A 26,261-nucleotide genomic window follows, 5' to 3' on the forward strand; every position below is an offset into this window, starting at 1 on the left:
TGCCAACACCACACTCTTACCCTGGGATTTTTTGTTGGTAGCTGGTGAATGAGCAACAAGAAAGCAGACCACTTCTGAGCCCCTCCATTGACGACTTTCTCTGTGAAACTAAACCAGAAGCTGTTGCAAGACCTGTAACATCAAATACTGCAGGTAATCAAAATTCTTTACTATCACTCACTAGAGAGAAATAATTTTAATTTTATCTTAATTATGGTACATTTTTGTCAAGTGATTTCTTGATTTGTTACTATTTGCACAAAATTACAAGCTGGTACTAAATTATAATTGCTTCATCTATTAGTAGAAAAAGCTTTGTTCATGACATTTGAGGGCAAATCTGATGTGATCCAAATCACATATATTCTAGCAGATCTCTGGTGTTGAAGTAAAGCGAACTTGTTTAAGTTCAAGAGGAAGTACATACCAGTTTGACCAATTCTCAATCTGTTTTTGCAAAATTTTAACCTACAGGAAGCCACATTTGTCTGGCTTTATCCAAACCCATTACTTCTTCTAGACTTTCTGTAATAAAAACTTGGATGGGATGTCAGAGAGAAGAGATATCAAAACAGTTTATCCAGGCTGAGTTTGGTCACTTTTTATTAATGAAAGGATCTAACACATTTCTTATCTCCCTTGTGTTGCAATGAGATAAGAAGATAGTGAGATATAGTGATAATAAGATGTGAGCACGTAATAAAAAGTAAGAGTGATTCCTGAAAGCTTTTTGAATTATACTGAATTGTATTTGAAGTATATTGTCCTTTGGAATTGGCCTCATCCTATTCAGTATAGGACTTTCTTTTGTGCAAAGGAAATCAATGTGGTTGAGCAGATCAACTAAGTTACAATAAAATCAGCGTAGTACTACTATGTTCTGTTGCTGTCTCATTAAGTGACTTGGCTGGTTAGAAGCCATTTAATTAAAATCTATATACATGCAAATTATTAAATGAGTAACTGACAGCTGGGTGATTATCTTCACATTTAATTAATAAATGTCTAAAGCAATATGCAAGTCCTAATAGCAAAATCCGGAACACTGAATTAAATAACAATAGTAATATTTTTTCCTTTTATATATAGCTAAAGATATTACAAGGATCAATAAAAATATTTCAGGTTGTTTAAGAGTGGTGCTTGTAAAAACTATCTATAGATACTATATCTGCCTTGAATATTTATCAGACTGGGGGGGATAATTGCTATTATTTAATAGCAAAATAAAAATGTCTTATTCTATGAAGATTGATGAAATTCACTGGTTTTCCAAGAACACAGATAAAGCAGAGCAAGAGATAATACAAACTGATCTGTCAAAGACACCTGCCCTATAAAACAATGATAAAGAGGGAGGATTTTTATCTTTTATGTGCAAAAGAATTTTAAATGTTACTCTTTAAGCAACTTTAAATGAAGAACTGAGACTGAACATGCCTTTCATGCTGATACAGTGCTTAATAGAAATAGCAGTAGAATTTATAACTATATTCTATATTTATTCCTCAAAAGACAAACAGCAACAACAGTAGAAACCATTACTAAAAGTACCATTACTCCTTTATGACCCAAGAAATCCACCTAGAAACTGTCTACTCTTCAGGTTTTCCCATAATGGTATGTAGCATAACAGTAGTGCCTTATGCAGCTACTTGATAAATTATGGGATTAAACCAAATCTTATCTAAAAGCTCAGTTGCACAGGGAACTCTCACAGTATCAGATCTAAGATTTCTTTAAGGTTTTCAGAGGAAAAGCCTTTTATGCAAATTAAGCTTTTTTAAAACTGCATCCTGTTAAGCACCTGAAATCCCTAATAATCAATTTGAATATACTGGTTAACATCCAGGAAACATCATCAGCCAGGACATATACATTTGCTGTAGTCAAGTGGAAACACATTTGTATTTTTTTCCAATTAAACCAAGTTTTTTAAGTGGGCTGTTCAGATTAAAACAACATTGAATTCTAACATTTTGTCTCCAAGTATTATCAACAGGTCTGGATCTCTTGGATCTTAGTGAACCTGTCTTACAAAGCCAAAACAAAGCAAAGAAATCAGAGAATCCATCAAGAAGTGAAGGCTTAAAAGCTTCAATCCACAGAAAGAAGACAGACAATTCTGACCTTATAAGCGTGGATACTGAGCAGAAAGCCCAGACTGTCAGAGTTTCAGACAAGTCTTCACTAGATTTAGGTAAGAGTGTAGCTATTTTATCAGTGCTAGATAGCCTTGCTTAGCACAAGTTTTTCCTTGCTACAAGATAATGAGCAGGACCAGAATTTTTGTTGCACCAAGGAGGGTAGCCTTTGTTCCACATTATAAACTACTTGAAACACGTTAAACTTGAAACCTGTTTTGCCTTTGCCATTTTAAGCTATGAAGTTACTAAATGTGCAAATTTCTTACAAAAAATAATTTAGTCAGGGTAAAATGGTAGAAAAATCTATAGAGGATTGATAAGAAATAGGTAAAGGACACAAATCATCCAGCCCATGAATATCCTTTTCAGAACTGCAGATGTCAGAAATACACATTAAATTTGTAAATACTACTTTATCTATGCATACAAGGAAAAAAAGTCCCTTCTCGATAGACAGCTATGTTTATACAGGCTGAAAAAAAAAATAATAATCCCAAACACAACTTAATATCCTGCCAAGCATGATCTATAGATAAGATAAATTAAATTTAGTTCCATCCAAACAAAATTACTTGCACCACAGCTGAGAAATTTGCAAGGTAAATGTAATTTATACCAAGGTAGCAGATTTCCATTCATCAGCACAGAAATTCTTTTAGAGAACTTTACCCTCAAACACGAGGTGAACATCTGATTTTTGCAAAGCAAGTCCGACATATGACTGAATAATATCAGTTGCCTACACAGTCATTTTTAAATGGTAGTCACTAAAAAGTTTTATTTTTACAATTTGACTATAACTAGGGAATTAAAAATATCCAAAACTGTCAAATAGTATAATTTTATCAATAGACCTAAATTACTTATAAATTACTGATTTTAAGTCAAAGAGTCTCACTGACATCCTGACCATGAATACTAACAGAAAAAATGTTGTGAATTCCAAAATATTTTCATAGAATATCAGCTACAAAGGTGCACAACTTTTCTGTTTATTGTGCCTTAACTAAAATACAGTCTGGCGGCACCATTTTCTCTATAACCTCTTAATGGAAGAGATAAAATTTTCTGCAGCAGTTTCTTTGAAAAAAATAGGTATTTTTTCTTTCCTTGTTTTTCAGTTGATATTCAGACACAGCTAGAGAAATGGGATGACGTCAATTTTCATGGAGACAGGAGTAGCAAACCCCACCCTTCTGCAGAGCGAACATCATCATCATCTAGAGCTCCATCAAAAGAGCTTTTATGGTACAAATTTTTGCTTTCCTTGCAAAAAATATTTCCAGTCCAGCTTTCTTAATTCACAGAAATGATCGCTTCATGACAAGTCTTATTATTAAGTCTGTTATGACTACGTTAAACGTGTTCAAGCAGACATTTTGGGCAATGTATCATAAGCAAGTACACTATATAATTACATTTTGCCAGTAATTTTCAATGTTGTGAAAAGCAGCAGGTGCAGTTAGTAAATAAATGATGGTGAGAATTCTACAGAGGCATGCAGTGATCTAAAACTAGCTACAAACGTGAGTAAAATCAGTAAAAAAGGATACTTGGCCGTGATATGACAGTCACTGGATATCCACTGTATTTTGGTTTTGCTACCAAGAGGGCAGAATTTCTGTGTATAAATGGAAGAAGCAAGATAAAATATCCAAGCCAAGTACTACCTCTTCCACGCAATTCAACTAAAATTGCAGGGGATGTAAATGAGGGAAGAATTGGACTTTGCCTTTGGGAACAGTTCATGTAGATTAGTTCTGCTGCCTTCCTGATATGTAAGCAACACTCATTCACTACATTATGTATCACCATAATTAGCATTTTCATACACTAGAAGCAGTTTTCTGAACAAACAATTCTTATCCTGTATCTTAACCTGCACTTTATCAGGGTGTTTCATTAACTTAAAGCATTACACGTTTTGCTCAGTGAACTCAATTTTGGTAATCAGGGTTTTATTTTCTAGGAAGAAAGACTATTAGGATATTGTGGCACAAAAATGGACATATGCCAAGGTGAAGTTTTGTAATGTGGTGGTTGATTCTTAGTTACTGACTGCAGATACAGTATTCTGTCATTGCCTAACCTCATTCTGCCTGGCTATGAAATAGAAGCATAGCATTAGAGGCAAAGTCTTCATCCCATCATACTAATTTCATGCCAATACATACCATGGACTTTACTGGTGAATCAGGCCTGACTGTTCTGTTGTATTAACTACTGTCTTCATATGACTGAAAAGTCCAAGAGTGGAAACACTGAGAAGGGTCCAGGCACTTTTGATAACTGCAAATAAAACAACTCAGTTAAAAGAAATAACCTAATTAATCAGTATGTGCTTATGAACCTGAAAGACATAAGGAAGCATGGCTTAGTATGCAGTGATAAGTATGTAAATACATTGTTTCTAGGTCCACAGAAAACAGATCACAGTCTGAGCTGACTAATGTCAAGAGTGCCTTGGAATCTGATTCAACATCAGAATTAGAACTTGCATCTGCAACACAGGTAAGAGGATATGGTAGATTCATTAACAGTAATAAGACAAGTAGGAATTGCACCAGTGGTTATCTGTTTCCATTCTGGAAGAACTATATAAGAGATATTTTCAGCATTCTACAGAGGCTTTCATCAGTTAAAAAAAAATCATACAACCAAATCTTCACAGAGCTTCCAAATTAATGTTATGAAAATAAATCTGCCAGTGTCTCAAACATAAGTTTAATACTGCAGTGAACTGTGACCCTCCTGTGCAGAAGGACTTCAAACTACAATTTATAGCATCATCTTTTCTCCATTCCTCTAGTTCTCAAATTCAAACTTCTAGTGGCTTCCTCTCCTTGTCATATATCTGTTCTCAAGGTCTTTTGGTAAACCAGGAGTCCCCAGAACTGGAAAACGGCTAAGGAATACAGGAAAGAATCACTAGACCAACTTTCATTAGCAATTTATCTCCACAGGAGGGAGAGCAGAGTGGGCCAAGGGCATTTTCCTGCTGGAATGGGAACACTAATGAAGAAGTCTCTGAGTTGAAAGTTCCTAGATTTGCCTAATTGCACTGTCATACTGTATTTTAGACAGGACTTTGTGGAAGTTATTAGTCAGAGTTGTATGGGGTTTACATATGCATGTATGCACATATATTTTCAAACATACATTATATATGCATGTATGCATATGTATGTACAAACATGCATTATATATTGCGTAGACCAGGTTGCTATACACCTTCTTACCCGCTTCTTATTTTTTAATCAAAAGGTTTCAAGTTCAGCCAATGCCACTAGTAGGGGGAAGAGAGAGATGTTTGGTAGATTAACTTTTAGTTGAAAATAATTTTCTCCTCTTTCACAGCTATTTTTAGTCCTGGACTTCAAAACATTTCTGTCAGATGGAAAATCTGGAAATTCATGGAAAATAAAAGCCTCACTTGAAATTAGAAAAATGAGACACCAAAGTTCCAAATGTCTTTCCTGAGATTATGTATGGAAGTTTTTTTTTTGGAGAAAATGTAAACACAACCCAGTTATTAGGATCTATTCCTGTGTTTTGATTAGGAAAAAAGTCTCCTTTACTTCCCTGCCATCTTTACATTATAAAGAAGTTTTTCCCCTTTGGAAAGCCTAACACTAGTTGAAATGCATGATATTTTTCCTGTCTGTGCAATAGATTTATACAGTTTAGTAATGGAAAAGGTCTATTGCATAATATCATCCACTTGATGTGTTTTCACATGCTTTTGACCATCTTATCTTTAAGTACCTCTAACCCCTTTTTAGGAGGCTGTTCCTCAGCCTAATAGATCTAAATGCCAGGAAGTTTGTGCTCAACCAAGATGGTGTGTAAATCAACTAGACAGTCACAGAATTTAAGTGCTGTGGCTTTCTGTAAAAGCAGTTACAAATTTAGTATTTAACATAGCTACTTTATATGGTCTATTTCCTGTTTATCTTCCACTAGAATAACTGCAGAGGCAAAAATCCACATTTTTAATCCAGTGTAAGTTCAGTCAGCTGAGTCTCCATACTATTTTCCAAAATTACTAGTATTTCAAAATAAAAATATGTGAAGTTGAATCAGCCAACTTGAAAAAGAAGCAGAGTATAAAATTGTTATCTGTTGTCCTGGTATATTTCATGTTTTGTTTAGTTTTATCGTAAGGTGTTTTTTCCAAACTTGTGATCCATTCAAGTCATGAAATGTTGTTAAACTGGTAATCAGTAGTGCACAGAAGTGACCTGAAGTGAGATTGTTTTCTTATTCCAAGTAGCTTACTTAGAAATTTAGTATTTTAATTCACTGTCTGCTTTGTCCTGCTTATACCTGGGATGTCACAGTATCACAGTATGCCAGAGATTGGAAGGGACCTCAAAAGATCATCTAGTCCAATCCCCCTGCCGGAGCAGGAACACCTAGATGAGGTTACACAGGAATGTGTCCAGGTGGGTTTTGAATGTCTCCAGAGAAGGAGACTCCACAACCCCCCTGGGCAGCCTGTTCCAGTGTTCTGTCACCCTCACTGAGAAGAAGTTTCTTCTCAAGTTTAAGTGGAACCTCTTGTGTTCCAGTTTATACCCATTACCCCTTGTCCTATCATTGTTTGCCACTGAGAAGAGCCTGGCTCCATCCTCATGACACTCCCCCTTTATATATTTATATACTTTCCCAACAAACACGCTCATCTGTCTTGACTGCATTCTTAATCTGCTTGTAAAAGAAATCACATTGGAGCTTTTATCAAAGCATATGTTTTCCATAATTTGTCCTCTATAGATCTTGTCTCTCTCATTTACGGGTAACTTTTGCATATGCAACAGATTCTGCCATACCCTAAAGATTCATCTTGTCAAACTTGCTGCAGATTTCCATCAGCGGTTTCTCAATCACCTTCATCACTCATCTTTGACATGTTAGATTTAGTTCCTTAGAGTGAAATACTAAGTAACTAGATCATATTTTCATTAAAATTATGCAATCTTCTTAACAAAATCCTGTGTTTACCAGCACTTATGCCAACACCAAATCACAAATGTAAGCTTTGAATTAATAAGGAAGAAATGTGTTTGAAGGCTGGAATGGGCAATAGCATGGTACCTGTCACTGGGTGCGGCCCTCTTACTTCTCAGCATTCTACTTGCATCATATGTTACCTATTATTAACTTGTAAATTGCATTGGCCCAAAGTATCTTTGTTCTTTATCTGCCATTCTGGAAAGTTCCTTGCTGCGCTTTTATTAGTACTGAGATACCTACAGTGTTTGGGTGGTATTGAAAGCTTATTTTTTCTCTTATAATTACAAACTGCAGAGGGAGATAATATGTTCAATTGTATATGCATGAAGTCTGCTCATATTTTAACTTTCTAAATACCTCCTTGGGCATTTTAGATATTTTATTGCTCACACAGAATGTGTACACAAAACCCCTGACATGCTAAACAACCATACCTAATTCTAGCATGTCAGCACTCTCAGACAAAGTAATACACAAAGCTCATAAATCTTAGAAACCTGTAGTTAGGGGCAACAATATTTAGAATGAAGAATTTATTCCCCACTTCTCGCAGATAAGACTAATGACCCCAGTTCTCTTTGAATGTGCCAGCTGATGAAATTAAGAGCTACAAAGGACAGATTTAGCTCATTATTTGAAGACCTGCTCAAAAGTTAAGACTATAATTTAAGCCTCTCACCAACAGTTAAGGTCCAACAGCACATAAGCAGACAACAAGCGCAGGAAAGTGTGTGCAAATGCATTGGAATGGAAGATTTTGTCCCTGAAGACAGCAGCCAGTGATCAGCTACAGCACCTCCATGGTAGAGTGGTGAGCATATCAAACCACAGTCTATGCGGAGTGTCCATGCCTCAGACATACTCATTCCACCCTGACCCCTACCTGCCTTGGGCTGCCTTTGAGGGAGGGAGCTGCAGAGTCCCACTCCATCACCAGCTGGAGATGTGAAGTTCTCCAGTGCCAGCACTCCATTCCCATCCCCTCTGTCCCATACTAGCAAAAGGCAGCATGTTTGTTTTAAGTGGGGTCTTTCACTTCTGGGTATCACCACTCAGAATATGACTGCATTGTCTACATCCAAATGCAGCTTATATGGGTCTTATTAATTACTTCTTTCTTTCCCCTCTGGCTGTGCATCTAATGGAGGAGAAAGCATATTTCTGAGGGGAATATGTGGGGACAGTGTGTATACTCTGACATGCAGCAGACATGCCATGCCCCTACATGGTACAGATGTAGGGGACATCAGCATTTTTTGTTCTTTTCCCCTTCGCTTCTCTACTGCCCCGACAAGCACACTCTCCCCTCTACAGCACTGCTTAGTCTGAGCATCATGATTTACAGTATTGTCCTTGACCTAAGGAAACTGCAGTCACTGTAAACAAAAGATTAAGAAGTGGAAGTAATCAAAGTTTGCAAGAGCCAACTTATAAATAATGAAAAGTCTAGGAACATAACTAATGTCTAGCAACAGAGTTTTGTGTCAAGAAACCAAATATAATTCTTTGATCAGATTACAGGTCAGGTTGATAAATGTTGCTGTGTGATATTCTGAAAGATGTTTGAATTAATTTACCATATTCTGATTTTAAAATTAGCACCATACCATATGAATAAAGCAGCTGTTAAACAGACAAAAAACTGGCTAACCTAAGATCTCAAGAACAGTAGTTATTTACTAGGAATTGTAATCACATAGGGGCTCTTCTGCAGTTCCAAAGAGAAACCATGGTCTTTGGTTTTATTGATCTGAAAATAAAGATGCAAACCATTCCTGATAAAACTGGCATATGATGCAAAAAATGTAATGAAAAATATGTAAATAAGGAAGTCATTACCAGCCAGTCTTGAGCTGATGACCAATACATCTGTACAAAGACATATTCCAATACAGTCACAAAATCATACATTTCAGAACAAGAACATAGGCTCTACCTACTACTTGCTGGAAGGCAATTTGAAAAGAATCTACTGTTCAGAGCGTACGAGGATGTCAACATGACGTGTGCGGTCTGTGGCAAGAAGAGCGTGCAGAAGCAGGCATAACTAGTGGGAGACAGGCGATCACCCCATTTCTGTATAGAGAAACAGCAAGACAGATAACTGGAATATAGGGTTTTCTTTGGCTGTCTGTATAGCTATTAAAAAAAATAAAGAGGGAGAATAAAAGAGACACAAAAATGACTGAAATCAGAAGAAAATGTCTCATAATGAGGTAATTTAGAATCTCAACCTCTTTATATCATTTAAAATACAGTTAAAACCTGATTCGAGACATCAGTATCTTTCCAGAGAGAAAATACTGGGTACTAGAAAGTTCTTTAGACTACTGGAAAAAGAGTAAAAAGTGATAGTTGGAAACTGAAAGGAAAATTAATAAGAAAAACAAGGACAGCAATTAAATGAATTTGCAAATAAAGTGATAAGATTAAGGTCTCTTGATAACTTTAAATTAAAACCACACATCTTCACACCTTCCTCAAAGACATATTCCAGACAACCTCAGTTTATTCTCTGTGGAACATCAGTTTCAGCTTGCAGCTGCTGAGAGACAAATACTGTCATATGATATATAAACAAATAGATGACTTGAATCAGTTGTCTCTTCTGCCCTAAATTCTATTATTCAGTAAAATAACTGGTTTGTGTATAGGACTGGGGTTTGGTATGTTTTTAATGACAACCAGGTATCTCTTCCTGGCCTCACCAAATAAAAAAGTACTTTTCCAACAACACAGACCAGAGTCAGTGTGAAAGCCGAAACAACAGATCCTCACTGTAGATCTTCTCTCATACTCTGTGCTTCCTGTCACTTGCAGCGAAGTCCAGAAGCCAACACAGAAGAATGCATGCAGTGCCCACCACCACCACCTCATCTCACAGAAATTGTGCAGGATCATTCTCTTCTAACCTCATGTGTATCATCAACCCAGTATATATTTCACTCATCAGTCTACCAGAGAGACCAAAGACTCAGGAACAAACAGAAACTTTAAAGCTAGATTGACAAACAAACGTCATCTTTTCTAGGTAAAAATCCACACAGACATACCTATTTGACCATGCATTGCCCATGACTTATATGTCTGGGATGTTTCACCCCAACAGTGCATATTCCACTTGCAATTCCAGTCCAGTATGTGTGAAGTGAGCAGAATTAGTGTTTTAACAATATGGCGCAATGAATATTACAAGTACAGTCATCAGAAATATAAATTAATACATTAGGGACCATGGTCAGGCAAATGGCTAATGAGTTTAACCTCTGACAAACATGAGGAAAGGGATTAGCAGTCAGAGCTCTGCTTAGCAAAAAAGCACTTTGTGCTTTCCTATGCTATAACTGAATACTGTTTGGTTTTGTACTGGGTCTTTTGTGCAAAAAAAAAAAATAAAATGTTTTAATAAAAGAACAGGGAGAAACTTGTCATGTGCTTCCAATGGGATCAACTGATAGTAAGGCACAGAAAAGAGAGCTGCTGATTGTAAAAAGCATCTGTGCTTCCAGTGAAATCTGTAGCAAGTGTGGCTCTCCAGTCTGGTCTCAAAGCAGAATCTGAAAGAAAACCACAAAATATACAGGGAAAATTAGAGGTTTTCTTCCTGGAGCATACAGAGTGGAATGCATTGCCATATCATAATATTGGAGAAGGAACAATTAAGGTAAAAGTCTTACACAAAATAGTCAGCTCTTCCCTTTGTAGCCCAACTCTCACATTGTCTTTTCCTGGAGGTGTCTATGTCTTTCACACATCTTGAGTAAAAATGAAAGCCTGGAAAAGATCAATTACTCTGCTTCCCATGAGGAATGATCTCTGCTACAGTGTAAGAGAATTCAGAAGAGTTCATGCAGGGATGGCAACTAGTTTTGCCCAAGCAAAAGACCATTTCAGGCTGTAGGCAATTTAAGGAAATAACTCAGAAATGTGGCAGAGAGTATATCATCCCTTTCTGATTTATTCTTTTCTCTTTTAGGCACGATCAACTAAGGAGCAGCGTTGGGGAGGGCCTTTACTCTCCAGAAATCACTCTTTGGAGGAGGAATTTGAAAGAGCAAAGGCAGCTGTTGAGGTATTGCTCCATTTACTGTTTTCATTTGCAGCTAATGTTCTATGGATTTCTTATCTTGCAGCACAGGTATAGGAGAAAGTTGGAACTGGATTGTTTAAAGCACAGACAAGATACATTGCCTGGAGTTACTAATTTAAAATAGCAGTTTCTATCTTAAAAAATAAATAAATAAATAAGTTAGCTATAAATGAAGATTAGACAGAACCAACTTCTCAAGCTCAACTTTTATTGCTATAGCAAGTAGGTCAAGAAAAAAATCCCCATAAATGTAAGTACTTCCAAATTTAAAGAGTGAAACATATTTTTTCCCCAGGAACGGAATATGTGCGTTCAGTTATTTAAGCTTAGCCACAGACCTGTTCCCCCCAGTGAAAATGGAATTCAGAATCATTGATAAGCAGGATGATTACCTGCTGTCATGGATAGCTGCATGTATAGCAGTAACCATGCATCAATTTTTATAATTAGTGGCAGAATGTTAAACACAGGAACACTCGTTTCTTAACGAAAGGTGCAGGTATTTGGATAGTTCTCCTATTGCACTTCTGGTTTTTTTCACTACTTTTCCAACATGAAAAATGCCTCTTGAGTGTTGTCCTATGTCACTAGTCCTATCTGAGATCCCAATCCTGTCTAGAGACAAGATGGCATATATAGTTTTTTAACAGAAACAAAGAAAAATTAAATATAAGTATTGATCTTGAGCACCAAATCTTCTCAGGGGTTCATTTGGTAACCCTTCAAAATCCCATCACCACAAAGAGCAAAGGCAGCTGCATCCAACAGAGGACAAAAGTTCAGTCTGCCTTATGTAACAGCTGCTGAAATGAGTTTTTGGGGTGGAAAGGATAAGGCTGTGAAACTAGTTCCTCAAAACTGGTTATTTTTGACATAAACTGTAGTCCCATTAGTCTCAAAACATCTAGAACACTTCAGGGATATTTGGATTTAGGTTTGAATTTTAGTGCCTGTATTTTAATGCTCCTCTAACTCAAGTTTTATACCGCTGTAATTGCAGTGTTGGCATTTGAACTATTCTAGATTAATATTGGTTAACTACAAACAAAACAAGGGCAAAATCATATGGTGGCTTCTAGCTAGAATCAGGATTTCTCATTTAAAAAGTTAATTTCATTTTCATGATATGCCAAGGTAAGAGACTGCATGGTTTCTACCATGTTTTCTTAGTATTTTACTGGACACCAAAAAACGTCTTAGCATACAAGGCTAAAATGAACACAATCCGTAAGCTAGCTGTTTTATGAACTATAAACTGAAGACATTTTTCTTGTATTTTCTGAGTGCACTGGTTTTTTTCCTATCAAATAGATTCTGTATAAAAATCTGCTAGTGACACTGATGTCACATATCATACACATTTGCTCCTGGTAGGAAAGGAGAGATTTGCTTTCAGATTGCCACTGCTTAAAAGGCTCTAGATGTTACTAATTGAATAATTGCATTGCAGACTGATCCTTAAAATGGGACAGGTTGTGCTGTAATCTGTGATTGTGAGACAGGGAATCTGATGATGGATATCTTTGTGTTACAGTTAGTGGTTAAGCAAATGATATCAGTACTCTTGCAATTGCCAGAAACTACGTGTGATGGGGAGTTCTCAGGCATTCAGCAGAAATAAAAATTAGTTGAGGCCAACATCAATATTACTGAATTACTTTACAGAGTAAAGTATGAAGGAGAATATATAGTAAAAAACACACCTGCACATTAAAAGGTCATTCTGAGGCAACGGACTGTTAAATGCTTTAATGTAGCCTCACAAAACAGCTATTAAAAAGAATCTAATTAAATGCTTAGCTGGCAGTCTTAAATTATTTTTTTTTTGCTTAAAATAGAAACTTGGTCCAGGTAGTTAAAATGTAAAGGAAAGGATTCTTCAGGATCTTATACAGCAGTTAATTTCATTTGCATATGAAAAGAGTTGGATTTTCATCATAGCTAAAATGAAGTGCTAAGAAAGCTAGAGTGATTGAAATAAATTGCAGCCCATCTCAGAAAGATTAGTACTTTCTTAAGCGGAGAATAGATATAGTTCACAAATTTATTCTTTAGGCTTTGGATATTCCTGTAATATTCTTCAACTGGGAAATCTCCAAGTGGCAAGATTAGCCAGGAAACTGATGAAGAAAAGGAAGAAAATCTCAGGTTCTTTGTGGCCTAGTTTGAAAGGAATTAATTAACAATTCAGTAAATGAAGACACCAAACTTTATCCTCCACCCAGTATTCACTTTAGAGCTTTGGGAATGGTTTTAACATGTCAAACTTTGAGATTAATGTAGATCTGCAAGGTAATTCTTTCATAAGAAGGTTTAAAGATGTCTATGCTATTAGGGTATCTTTTAAGAATAAAGAGGTAAGTAAATCAGCTTTTTAAACAAGAGGGTGAAGATTCCCTTGCAGTGATTGGGTGTTTGCAGACTTTGCTAACTTTTCTGTCATTCTGGAAACTGGATATTTGATTTTTGCATCACCCCTTTGCTATATATGAGGGAAGCACAGATAGCCTAAAGTCTTCATGATTTCCACATGTGAGTGCCATACCAATTATGTTTTAATGTAATCCTTCTAACAATTAACTGTTTTACCAAACATTAGTACTTCTGAATTTTTTAAAAATGCAAGCATGGGGATTCAGGTCCATCCTGTACCTATATTCTGTTAAAATCATTTTTATCATCCACCATCCTATTGGTAACAAGTTAAATAAAAAACAAAGAAAGTGCAAAAAACTTCCAACTGAGAAATGTTTCAGATGGAAAAGAAAGCAATTTTGATATTTTCTTATTCCACAGTTTTTTGATGTAGAGATGAAATTGCAGATGCGACACTGTTTTGTGAGCTTACGCAAAAGAAAATTTGAGCTGTCCTCAGCATCATTTTATTTACGCCACCATGCCACAAGAGCCATCTGCTGTATACTATACTGTTAGAAGCATCACACGTGTTGCAGCTAAATTATGAGACAATAGTAGGAAGAAGGTGGAATTAATTTATTCTAGACTAGGAAAACATAGTCCAGAATCATCAGCTTTTAGTTCCCATGAATACCAATTAGAATACTTTCTGTACCTATGGTATTCCTGCATCACTATTTCAACATCCCTTTTGGATGTGCCTAAGATTGCCTGAAGCACATTTTAAATTGCGACCTAGGGGCTTAAGTATTCAGATGTGTTTACTTGGTAGTCTCAAATCACAATGGGAACCTTTGACTTGATATACATTCTATCTCTAAACTTTACTAAAAAGGCATATTTAAAATTTTGTTTTGAGAAGATATCAGCTAAGGAAATCTTATGTTAGCACATAAATTTAACTTGCTGTGTCTTTCACATTGAAGAGTATGTTGATGCAATAATTCAAAGAAAGAACAACCACAGAACCTTCCTTTCTCTGCATTCATCAAGACAGAACGCTGCAAATTAATTTCTGGCAGTACAGGACAGGCAAAATTCTACGGTAAATGTTATAAAAATAGGTAAATTTAGAAATCAGCCAACAATATTCAGAAAGTACACCACCCGACACCACCACCTTTCTTTGTATCATAGGAAGCAAAGAACCTGGAAATATTTTGCTTCACATTGTTTAACTGCTTCAGCATGTTTTTAAATACTAACAATAAAAATAGCATCTTTGACAAAAATGCAGAATTTTCTGCTTGGAAGTAGTGAGATGGTATGAGCATTTTTCCTGGTTGTCATTCCACTTAACTGCTGCAGCTGACCTGAGAATGTGTTAGATGTGTTCAACTGGTATGAAAACTTTCAGTATGTCCAAAGTAATTTGCCAGCATTAAGGTAGCAGAAACATTCTAATGAGATAATTTGCACCAGACACATAGCAAATAGAATTAAAATTAGATCTAGGAGTCTTGATACAAAGCCATACTTTCTGAAACATTCATTCATTTAACCCTCCTGCCACTGAAGTCATTGAAAAAATTGCTACTAAGGACAGCTGAAACAGACATAGCCCTTTAAACAAAGTCTGTGTAATATTTACAGTCCTCTTCCTCAAGGACGTTAAACAGCTCTGCTATTGACGCTACTATTTGTCACAGCAACATTATGGCATTTTACCAGGTGCCATAATTGGGCACGATCCAGTTGCTCAGTGCAGCTCTGCCATACCAGTTTTGGAAACCCCACATTCTCGGTGTACTTAGAAAACTGTAGCTGGGACATAAGCCCCTTTGGCCCAAACAAGCAAATCTTTGCTTATATTTGCAAATTAGCAGCTGGGTCCTGGCCTGTGTCCAAGTGGCATGTGATGCACTGAGACACATTCTAGCAAATCATGTCTTCTCCCCATTATATTTTCTCTCCACCTTTCGCTCACTATAGATAGACATTAATCATGGCTACTTGAATGCATAGTAATTCATTAGTTTTTTAAGTGGAGTATGTACATAGTGAACTTCTCTGTGAATTATAAAAATGTAATTAAGCAGCTAAATTTGAATTAAAGACTTGAAACCACTTACATGCTTGCTTACAATCTGCAGAAATGTGTTTTCCAAATGCCGGTGCTGTATCAGGTATGTTTCAATGTAATCTTGCTAATAATTAGCTGTGTTTTACCAAAACCTGGTACTTTTGAATTTCTTAAAAATGCAAGCAGGGGCATTTAGGTCCATCCTGTACCTATATGAATCAAACTACTGATTCATAAGGGATTATTGTGGGAAAAATATACGCAAAAAGTCTAATATAAATATTATATATATACTTACAGAAATATCATTAATTCTGTAAGATTAAGAAGGCATTACTAATTATTTTTCAGTAGTGTTCCTAATATTAATCTGTAGGAAAGGGAAATTTCCAGTCCTTTACCTCCTCCTGAATCTCAAAATTACTGCCAGTAAAAACATGGTCAAGTAATTTTTTATTCAGGGCAGTGCAGATTTGCACTGAATGCAAAATAGTTGATAGAGACATCTGTTGAACAAGGTAGTTTAATGGATTCAAGTGCCTCTGGTTATGGCTGATATGAGTAAAAGAGAGAGTGATCTGATTCATTATCCTATCCTTTTCAAACCCTAAATGGACAATTCAGCACAATTTCTCAACTATTTATAAGACACTATTTCCTTCAAATTTGGAATAAAAGCAAATTTTGAAACCTTGGAAGTTGTCATTTAACAGAGTTTTCAAGTTCAGTTCACTCCAATGACAAAGAGTGAAATCTCTGCAGGACTGAATGATTCACATTTGTTTCCTAATCCACAGAAGAACATAGCAGGTACCTTCACAGATCCATTAACTGCCTAATTCAGACATCTGTGAGTCTCCTGGAGCAAAGTGCTGGATATCAGGAGGCACATGATGACATTTTGGCAGTAATAGTGTGTACTTTCCATTTCCCAAGTACCTTAAGAGGGTTGTAACAAGCAATGCAATCACAGACTAAGCTTTGTGTTTTGCAAATCATGACTGGCTATGGAGCAGTAGCAAAGTGGTCAGTTTTCTAAAGAAGATGCAGACAAAACTATCTGAACCAATTTATACTACCTTAAATTCATTTTGATTAGCAACTCACTCTCAAACAGTTCTGTCTGAACCTCAATAGAATTATTTGTACTGTTGTCTCTGACATAAAAAGGCTGAGAAACTGTGCCCTGCATAGTGTCAGTTCACTGAAGTTCTGGCCATGACCTTGTAGGAACTGGAGAACGTTGCAAAGATTCATAGTGCTGAACATACATTCTGCTATGGAACTGCTTTTCAGGGATTCTGACTGATGTCTGGACCCTAAAAAGACAGCACCTTAACTTGGATTCTCCCCTTTTTTTCTTTTTTTTTTTTTTAAATCCTAGTTCTGTTTCTTGGCATCCTTTTCTAGGAGCTGTCGTAGTTCCCTCATTCCTAAATCTCATTCCATCATTTCTGTTTCTCTTGTATATGCATTTTCCCTCTTCTTTGAGGGGAATGTTAATCTTACAGTAAACTCTAGGTCCTCTTACAGACTCCACTCACCAGCACAGTATATGAGGTAGTATTAAGATTTCGCCATGTCGAAAAGCCCCATTTGCATTAATTCTCTTGTGCAAACACCCTCTGTCTCAGCTTTAACATTACTCTTTTACATAATTGAAAATGATGTTTAATGTACCAAAATGGGATGCTTGTTCTCTTTTAAATGGTTTTATCTATTGTTATTCTTTAACATAAATATATGACTAGTGTTTTGTTTGGGTTTTTTTAATTTCTTTTTTTTGGCCAGGGACAAGTAGCATTCATTTCCTTCACATTTTATGTAATAACTTGCTGTTAGCATCAGTAAGGTGCAGTGTAAGCTGCTGCAAATCCTGCTTCAAACAGCACATACACTGTCTCTGAGATAAAGAGTTTCTGTTGATGAAATGCATTCCAATACAAAAGAGGAAAATTAATTATGGAATTCCAAATACGAGCTGTAACACTTCAGTCAATATGATTAGTAATAGAATTAATACTGCTCAGCAGAATTGCCAGACTCTGACCACTGATAGAAAGAAATTAAAAGCTTACCATTTTATTTTAAAGTTTTGTTGTTCATTTCTTCCCTTTTTTCCTCTTTTTCTTCTAGTCAGACACAGAGTTTTGGGACAAAATGCAAGCAGAATGGGAAGAAATGGCTCGCAGAAACTGGATTTCAGAGAACCAGGAAGCACCAGGACAAGTCACCATCTCAACCATTGAGAAGGTAACACAAAGGTTTTTAACATCCTTCCTGTGAAACTTTGAGATGAGTCTCAGCTATTCAATGCAACCCAAGAAAACTCTTCGGACACAGAAGCCAATTTTGCCCAAAAGAGCTCATTCTCCTTGACTGGGAGTGGGACAGATGAAAAAACCTTATCATAGTGAGAACACATTTAGACTTGCACACTGCCAGAATTCAGCTAGAAGGATCACAAAGCAAACCACTAGATTATGGGCACTTTTGAAGATGGGCACTTAAGGAAAAGCACCAAATAAAAAAATCTCGGTTGGCACATTCAAACACTGTTGAGTATAGAAATTCCCTCCATCATATGTTTTAATTTAGAGTCATAGAATGGTTTGGGTTGGAAAGGACCTTAAGATCATCTAGTTCCAGCCCTCCCTCCATGAGCAGAAACACCTCACCCTAGACCATATTGCTCAAGGCTCTGTCCAACCTGGCCTTGAACACTGCCAGGGATGGAGCATTTACCACTTCTTTGGGCAACCTGTTCCAGTGCCTCACCACCCTCACAGTAAAGAACTTCTTCCTTATACCTAACCTGAACTTTCCCTGCTTAAGTTTAAACCCATTACCCCTTGTCCTATTGCTACAGTCCCTGATGAAGAGTCCCTCTCTGGCATTTTTATAGGCCCACTTCAGATACTGGAAGGCTGCTATGAGGTCTCCACACAGCCTTCTCTTCTCCAGGCTGAACAGCTGTCCTGGGTTCAGCAGTAGCAGTCATTTTTCTCCTTCTTAGTGGCTGGTGCAGCACTGTGTTTTTGACTTCCGGCCTGGGAACAGCGCTGATAACACCAATGTTTTTAGTTGTTGTTCAGTAATGTTTACTCTGACCAAGGACTTTGTGAGTCTCATGCTCTGCCAGGGAGGGGAGGAAGCAGAAACAGGACACCTGACCCAAACTAGCCAAAGAGGTATTCCATACCACAGCACATCATGCCCAGGATGTAGAACTGGGGGCAGTTACCCAGAAGGGCTAGATCACTGCTTGGTTGGGCTGGGTTTCAGTCGGCAGGTGGTGAGTGGTTGTATTCTCTTCCCTTGTTATTTCCCTTATCATTATTATTACTGGTGGTAGCAGTAATGATTTGTGTTATACCTTAGTTACTGGACTGTTCTTATCTCAATCCATGGAAATTACATTCTTTTGATTCTCCTCCCCATCCCTCTGGGAGCAGGGGGGTAGCAAGTGGGGGGAGTGAGAGGGTGACTGTGTGGCTGATTTTACAGCCAAGTTTAAACCACAACAACAGCCCAAACATTCTCAGCCTGTCATGGGAGGTGCTCCCCTCATATGGGAGGTGCTCAAGCCCCCTGACCACCTTCATGGCCCTCCTCTGGACTGGCTCCAACAGTTCCATGTCCTTTTTATGTTGAGGACACCAGAACTGCACACAATACTCCAAGCGGGGTCTCACGAGAGCAGAGTAGAGGGGCAGGATCACCTCCTTCGACCTGCTGGTCACGCTCCTTTTGATGCAGCCCAGGATATGGTTGGCTTTCTGGGCTGCGAGCGCACACTGAAGCCGGCTCATGTTCATTTTCTCATTGACCAACACCCCCAAGTCCTTCTCTGCAGGACTGCTCTGAATCTCTTCTCTGCTCAACCTGTAGCCGTGCCTGGGATTGCTCCAACCCAGGTGTAGGACCTTTTACTTGGCTTGGTTGAACTTCATAAGGTTGGCACTGGCCCACTTCTCAAGCGTGTCCAGGTCCCTCTGAATCACATCCCTTCCCTCCAGTGTATCAAGCACACCATATAGCTTGGTGTCGTTGGCAAACTTGCTGTCCATGTCACCAACAAAGATATTGAACAGGGTCAGTACTTGATCGGTAATTTGATTTTTACTGTGTAGCTGATATTAGCATACACCACTTACACTGCAGCAGCAAGGCAAAAATTTAAAGAAATACTAAAATAAACTCAGGTGTTTGCAACACTCTTCTGTATATTGAAGGTTAACTGAAGATTTCAGAGTATTAACTGAACAGAATCAGGTTACAAGCACTGCAGGGAGTCCACTGCTTGGTGTGTGCTCTTCACCACCAAACTGGATCAGGCTCATGCTAGGTTCAGTTCTGCTGTTATTGCACATAATGAGAGTCGTAGCCATTATCTTTGATGGGCGCAGGAGAGCCCAACATGAGTACCAGTAAGTATTACTACAGAGCTAAAGTAAAAATAAAGAGAGCAGTAACATAAATGTTCAGTGATGCTAGGTTTCACACTTTTTGTCAGTGACATTTTGGGGAGAGAGGTTCATACCATTTTCATAGAACAAAGCATATTTACATTCAGTTGGGAAATAGTGAGTCATTTAATTTTACAGAGATGCCATTCCTTGCTACTGTGCTTCATCATGGGTCCATTATCTCTTCTCCAGGGTTATTATTTCCATACTGAGAATCCCTTCAAAGACTGGCCTGGTGCTTTTGAGGAAGGACTGAAAAAAATGAAAGAAGGTGACCTGCCGGTTACAATCTTATACCTGGAAGCTGCTATTCTACAAGAACCCAATGATGCAGAGGTATTCACCCATGTGCCTTTTATTGATAAAGGAAAAGGGGACTCCCTTTAGCGTGCAATGATGGAAAGATTTCAGGGCCTAAACCTTTGCTGGTCATGACTGACTGAAACAGGTTGAATGCTAACAGTGGTTTTGAAGTCGTGTATGCCTTGAAAGGTGAGCTCTTCAAAAGATGAGAATCTATTTTTGAAATAGTATCATTTCCAAGTTGTCATTTAAGAGCATTCAAAAGATACAATATTTCAAACCTTCTTTTCCTGACATTTTCAAACTATCTTTTAAACACTGCTATTGAAAAGATGAACATTTTTGGTCTAACAAGAATGTTGACAAATCTTTAAAAGTTACATTAATTTCTGAAATATTGATGTTTTCAAAAAATATATATGTAAAGTCTGTTTTCTGTGAAACGTGAAAAACATTTACTGTGTATCCAAGTCTCTTTGAATCTATTACTACATTAAATTAACCAGCAGTATTTTGAAAAGCAGAGAGAATCCCCAGACATTCTTGAATCCCTTAAATCTATACAGCTTCATAATTGTACTTCCCTGTTTTCCATAAAATTCTAGCAATATGTAAAACGTAATTCAAATTTAAGAAATCATCATGTGATCACTGACAGAATACCTTTGCACTCATTCAGTATAAATATTATCAGTAGCAAAGATATTCAAAACTGCACTGAATTGTGCTGTTGGTATGCACACTGTTGAAACATCTGTAGCTAGTGCTGGACAGATCTGCTATTTTTATTCATCCTGCTGCTTAACAGTGATATTAGTTGTAACTATGCTTGCAGTTGGGTATATATAACAAAATATCACCATGATGATTATTTTTGCAGGCCTGGCAGTTCCTGGGTATAACACAGGCAGAGAATGAAAATGAGCCGGCAGCCATTGTCGCCCTCCAAAGGTAGATTAAGATAATTGCTAAATAAGGGGTCTGATGAGTATTAGGTAACACAGACCTACATATATTTAACATCATACTTATCTTGTAATATGAAGTATTTATTTAACCAAGTAAAGCACTGACATAGATATACAAATCTTCCCAGTGACTGATGGATGACTAGTGATTAATATTGCTGGCTTATTAAATAAGTGCAATATTTAATTTAGTAATTTAAGTAGTTGCACAAAAAGAAAAGGTACATGACACGATAAACATGAATTAGGCCTACTGCAAATGAAGTACCCTTTTTATATTCTAGCCACTTGGAATGTTTTCTGTAGTCTGTCCTTTAATGACATTTTTTTAATTGGAACGAGCTCACTTTAGCTGCTGAATACTAAACCGACAACATTTTTAGGCTGATAGAGATGCAAAGATCACAGTATGCTTGTATGTAAAATGTCACTTCCAAAATATCAGTATTATTATTGTCCTTCCATAGTGGGTACCCTCTCCATATTCAATTGCATTAGCAATGCTAACCATCAAGCCATTTCACCTAAGGATACTCCAACTTAATATGTAACTTATTAGCTTGCCTGGCTAAAAATCCAAGGAATTGCCTGATTTCAGGCTTGCTCATCCCCACCATTCTGAAAGAAGCAAGAGTGATGTTCACAAAATAGATGAGATTCTGGTTTTGGTTAATGGTATATAACCATAGAAAGACCACCTGAGTTGATTGTCTTCAGCCTTATAAAAGAAAAACTGGGAATTCAGCATGACTGAGAAGATTCATATCGATGGAAGAAATTTTGTGTTCAAAATACTTTTTTTACATAGCTGCAAACTATTTTAAACCACTCACTTGAATTTACATAAAGCTTCTCTATTTACTAGACAGGTATTATAAAAATGAATCTACCTACATTTACTCATAACCAGAAGGATGGAAACAAAACTTATATGCATACGTTAATGTAGGTGTGTATACACAACAATGTGCATGCATACATGTGTGTATATACCTACTCATAATGCACTTACCACAGAAAAATAAGACAAAATCCACTCTTTAAATATATTATTGGGTATATCTTACTTGTCTGAGTGATTTTTTTTTTTTTTTTTTTTGGACACAGATTCATAGAATCATAGAATAGTTAGGGTTGGAAAGGACCTTAAAATCATCTAGTTCCAACCCCCCTGCCATGGGCAGGGACACCTCACACTAAACCATGCCACCCAAGGCCTCATCCAACCTGGCCTTGAACACCACCAAGGATGGAGCATTCACAGCCTCCCTGAGCAACCCATTCCAGTGTCTCACCACCCTCTCAGTAAAAAATTTCTTCCTTATACCCAATCTAAACTTCCCCTGTTTAAGTTTGAACCCGTTAGCCCTTGTACTGTCACTACAGTCCCTGAATTATTTTGAAAGAAATCAAGAATTTGTTTGGCTAAAAGAAATACCTCAATGTATTTTTATTTTCTGCCCTTTAGGTGCTTGGAACTACAACCGAACAACCTGAAAGCTCTGATGGCCCTGGCTGTAAGTTATACTAACACTGGCCATCAACAAGAAGCCTATCAAGCTCTAAGAAACTGGATAAAGCAAAATCCAAAATACAAGTATATAGCTAAAAGCAAAAAAGGGTCTCCAGCACTTACTAGGAGAATGTCTAAGGCATCAGATGAAAGGTAAATGCAGTGTAAATCTCAATGGTGGAAATTTTAACAACATTACTAGAAAAGATGATGGATGCTGTTTCCCCTTACTCTGGAGACATTCAGCCTATTCCCTCCAATGGAAGACTCAGTATCTCTAGTGGCAGGAGTAGTGAACCAAGATAAGACAATTGGTTTAGTAACTGAAGGGTGTATCTTATACCATTGGTGGAAGGTAAAAAAAACCCAAACAAACAACAAAAACAACCACCAAAACATTAATAAAGAAGCTAAAAACTCAATTCCCATCACTTTCTCCTGACCCTGTCTGCTACCTCTGTATTCCCAAATCCTGCATCTTCATTTTTCAGCTGCTTCCAAATCCATACCAGGCCTGTATCCTGCTCTACATGTGTGTGTTCTCCCTACTGTTAAACATATTCCTATATCCCTACCATGCCACTAGAATCCAGGAATGACAGCCATTTTTCAGTGGGATGTGGCTTCAGTTCACTGCAAATATTGAGAGGTAGCATCTGCTTGTTTAAAAGCTATTCTGGATCTAACCAAAGAGATAGTGTAGTCATTTTATTTGACTTCAGCCTAGCACACTGTAATGGGAGCTGGCAGCCATTTTAAATAACAAACAAAATCATGAGTTGGCAGCCCTTCATCATGATTTCATGAGATTGATAAATAAGTACTGCTGAATTGCGAGATGCATGATACAGTCATTACAGGCATAAACATAACTTACAGAACTAAATCACAGGGCTATCTCACTGCTTGTCATTTTGAAGACAGGCCCTTATCACTAAGAAGCCCTGGGCTGACAAGATAATTTAGTATAAGCAAAAATAAACCATAAAGTTCTGCTTAATTGATAAGTGTGTTATTCTACTTCGGCTTCATCCCACTGACATCTGGTGGTGTCAGTGCAAAGGTTTTGTGAATTTTGGCATCTTTCTTCCAGGGTCTTGACTGGTCACTTGATCTATTCCTCTTTATAATGACTACTATTTTTGCCAGTAAAGAATTCTATTACATCTGAGAAACTCGTCTAATTTTAACACTTTAATAAGCCTTCATATTATCTCAGTTGGGTTCACAGCTGCACTATGACTTCATTATATAGGTGAACTTTTTTATTCCTGCACCTGGAAGTTAATCTGTGCTGTGATGAAGCTTATTTCCAAGTTATGTCTCTTCTGATAAATCCCACTATAAGGATTTATAAATTTATTTATAAATTTATTTGGCCATGTAATCAATGCTGCAATATTTGTAAAGAATTGTAAAATTGAATATTGTTATTTTTCACCCTTATCTAGCTCATTACTTGAAGAAGTAAAGGATTTGTATCTGGAGGCTGCTCACCAGAATGGCGATATGATAGACCCTGACTTGCAGACAGGACTTGGAGTTCTTTTCCACCTGAATGGAGAATTTAACAGAGCAATAGATGCATTTAGTGCTGCTTTAACTGTTCGACCAGAGGTACATTTTATGCTTTTACATTTGTAAGAATTCAGCTTTTACAGGCCATTTTCTTTCTCCACTCTTGATCCAGGTAATATTAATGAGATATCACTTCAGCCACTAAAATTTTAATATCTGAAACAGAAATGTTAATTACAAGATAGTCCCATTTAGAAGAAGATTTATATATGTCCAATTTCTAGCTGTGTTCTGATTGATTGTACTAGTTATATAAAGTTATCTATAATCAGGAGTCAGAAACTCACATTCTGTGTCAATTATAAGAAAATATGATACTGTTATTTTCTGCAGTCCTCCTCACCTTAGAAGCAAAAAAGAGCTATTATGTGCCTTTTTGACACCTACAATAGAAAACTCATTTTCTCATTCAGGACTATACATTATGGAACCGTCTTGGAGCAACTTTGGCAAATGGAGATCGAAGCGAAGAAGCTGTTGAAGCCTACACACGTGCTTTAGAAATCCAACCTGGCTTCATTAGGTCCAGATACAATTTAGGGATAAGCTGCATCAACCTAGGGGCATACAGGTAAGTTACAAAAACGTGCAAACAAAAAAGTGAGGAATCTTAACTACAATGTGAAAATTCATTTTCTAGCTAGAGCTATCTAAGAAAAAAGGAAATATCAGATTACAGCTCCTTAATCTCAGCTATTGTAAAAATTTGTATTTATTTTTTAAAAAGTACTAACAAATCAATAATACTTTTCTTATAGCCACAAACTCTACATGACAGAACTACTAAATTTCTATTAAAAGAAAATAAACCCCTCATTCAGCAAGCTGCTTAAATATTTTGTTTAGCTCTAAGTCCAAGTACTCTTCTTATAAACAATGGGACTGTTCCCACACTTAAACATAGTCCTGTGCTTAAGAGCTTTTCTAAAAGAAAATGTAAGAGCCTGTCCAAAGGAAACTTCAGTTAAACTGCTTCAGATAGTTAATCCCATCAAAACCACTTCCAGTACATTCTTCAGGAATCAAGGGTGATTCCAGGGTGCTTAATCCAACTGTCAGTGTAAGCCCGATGACATGATGAAGGGAAGCTACACACCAATGAAGACAGTATCCCTAGATGTATGAATAGACTGAGCTCTGTATTACTAGCCACCACATCCATTTGTTTAAAGAAACTCAAGAAAGAGTAACACAAAGAGACTGATGAACTACATTGTAAAATAATGTACTTGAGTCTACCACAGAACTTTCTAAGGCTTTACTCTAGCTGTTAAGCAAATTACATTGCTTCTTTCTTTTGTCTTCTTCCCTACAGAGAGGCTGTCAGCAATTTTCTCACTGCTCTCTGTTTGCAAAGAAAGAGCAGAAATCAACAACAGGTTCCCCATCCTGCTCTATCAGGCAATATTTGGGCAGCACTTCGAATTGCTCTATCTATGATGGACCAGCCAGAACTATTTCAAGCTGCCAATGTGGGTGATCTAGACATTCTGTTAAGAGCTTTTAATCTAGAGCCATAATAAAAAAGTATCCACAAATCAATTATATTGTATTAGGAAACAGAGAACTCTTTTATGTCTCATCTCAACAAGACCACATTTTTCGAAAAATCATGGCTGTAGATCAGTAAGGAAGTTCCCTTGGACATTACTTAAAAAGGAAAAGTTCAAAAGCACAAAATATTGTACATAAATTCAAACTCAAAGGATTGAAATGAGCTGTGGCTAATCTGACAA

The 26,261-nt window shown here is 37.0% G+C and overlaps 1 protein-coding gene across 5 annotated transcripts in view; it reads left to right on the forward strand.

Annotated features, from left to right (window-relative positions):
* The window catches only part of PEX5L (peroxisomal biogenesis factor 5 like), a gene marked incomplete at its 3' end in the record, with an annotated part of 109,788 nt that extends 83,743 nt beyond the window's left edge, over positions 1–26,045 (forward strand). For 3 of the 5 annotated variants that reach the window (XM_080623679.1, XM_080623680.1, XM_080623683.1), the window contains 12 exons: positions 42–153; positions 1,991–2,200; positions 3,269–3,395; positions 4,562–4,658; positions 11,140–11,235; positions 17,831–17,947; positions 20,356–20,499; positions 21,347–21,417; positions 22,903–23,100; positions 24,399–24,564; positions 24,939–25,096; positions 25,841–26,045. In XM_080623679.1, the coding sequence (XP_080479805.1) occupies positions 42–153; positions 1,991–2,200; positions 3,269–3,395; positions 4,562–4,658; positions 11,140–11,235; positions 17,831–17,947; positions 20,356–20,499; positions 21,347–21,417; positions 22,903–23,100; positions 24,399–24,564; positions 24,939–25,096; positions 25,841–26,045 (1,701 nt within the window). The remainder of the gene's footprint in view (positions 1–41; positions 154–1,990; positions 2,201–3,268; positions 3,396–4,561; positions 4,659–11,139; positions 11,236–17,830; positions 17,948–20,355; positions 20,500–21,346; positions 21,418–22,902; positions 23,101–24,398; positions 24,565–24,938; positions 25,097–25,840) is intronic. The other 2 variants (XM_080623681.1, XM_080623682.1) reach the window with 1 other exon arrangement.
* Between the last annotated feature and the right edge of the window lie 216 nt (positions 26,046–26,261).

Source organism: Psittacula echo (assembly GCF_963264785.1).
Source record: "Psittacula echo genome assembly, chromosome: 7".
NCBI classification, from domain to species: domain Eukaryota; kingdom Metazoa; phylum Chordata; class Aves; order Psittaciformes; family Psittacidae; genus Psittacula; species Psittacula echo.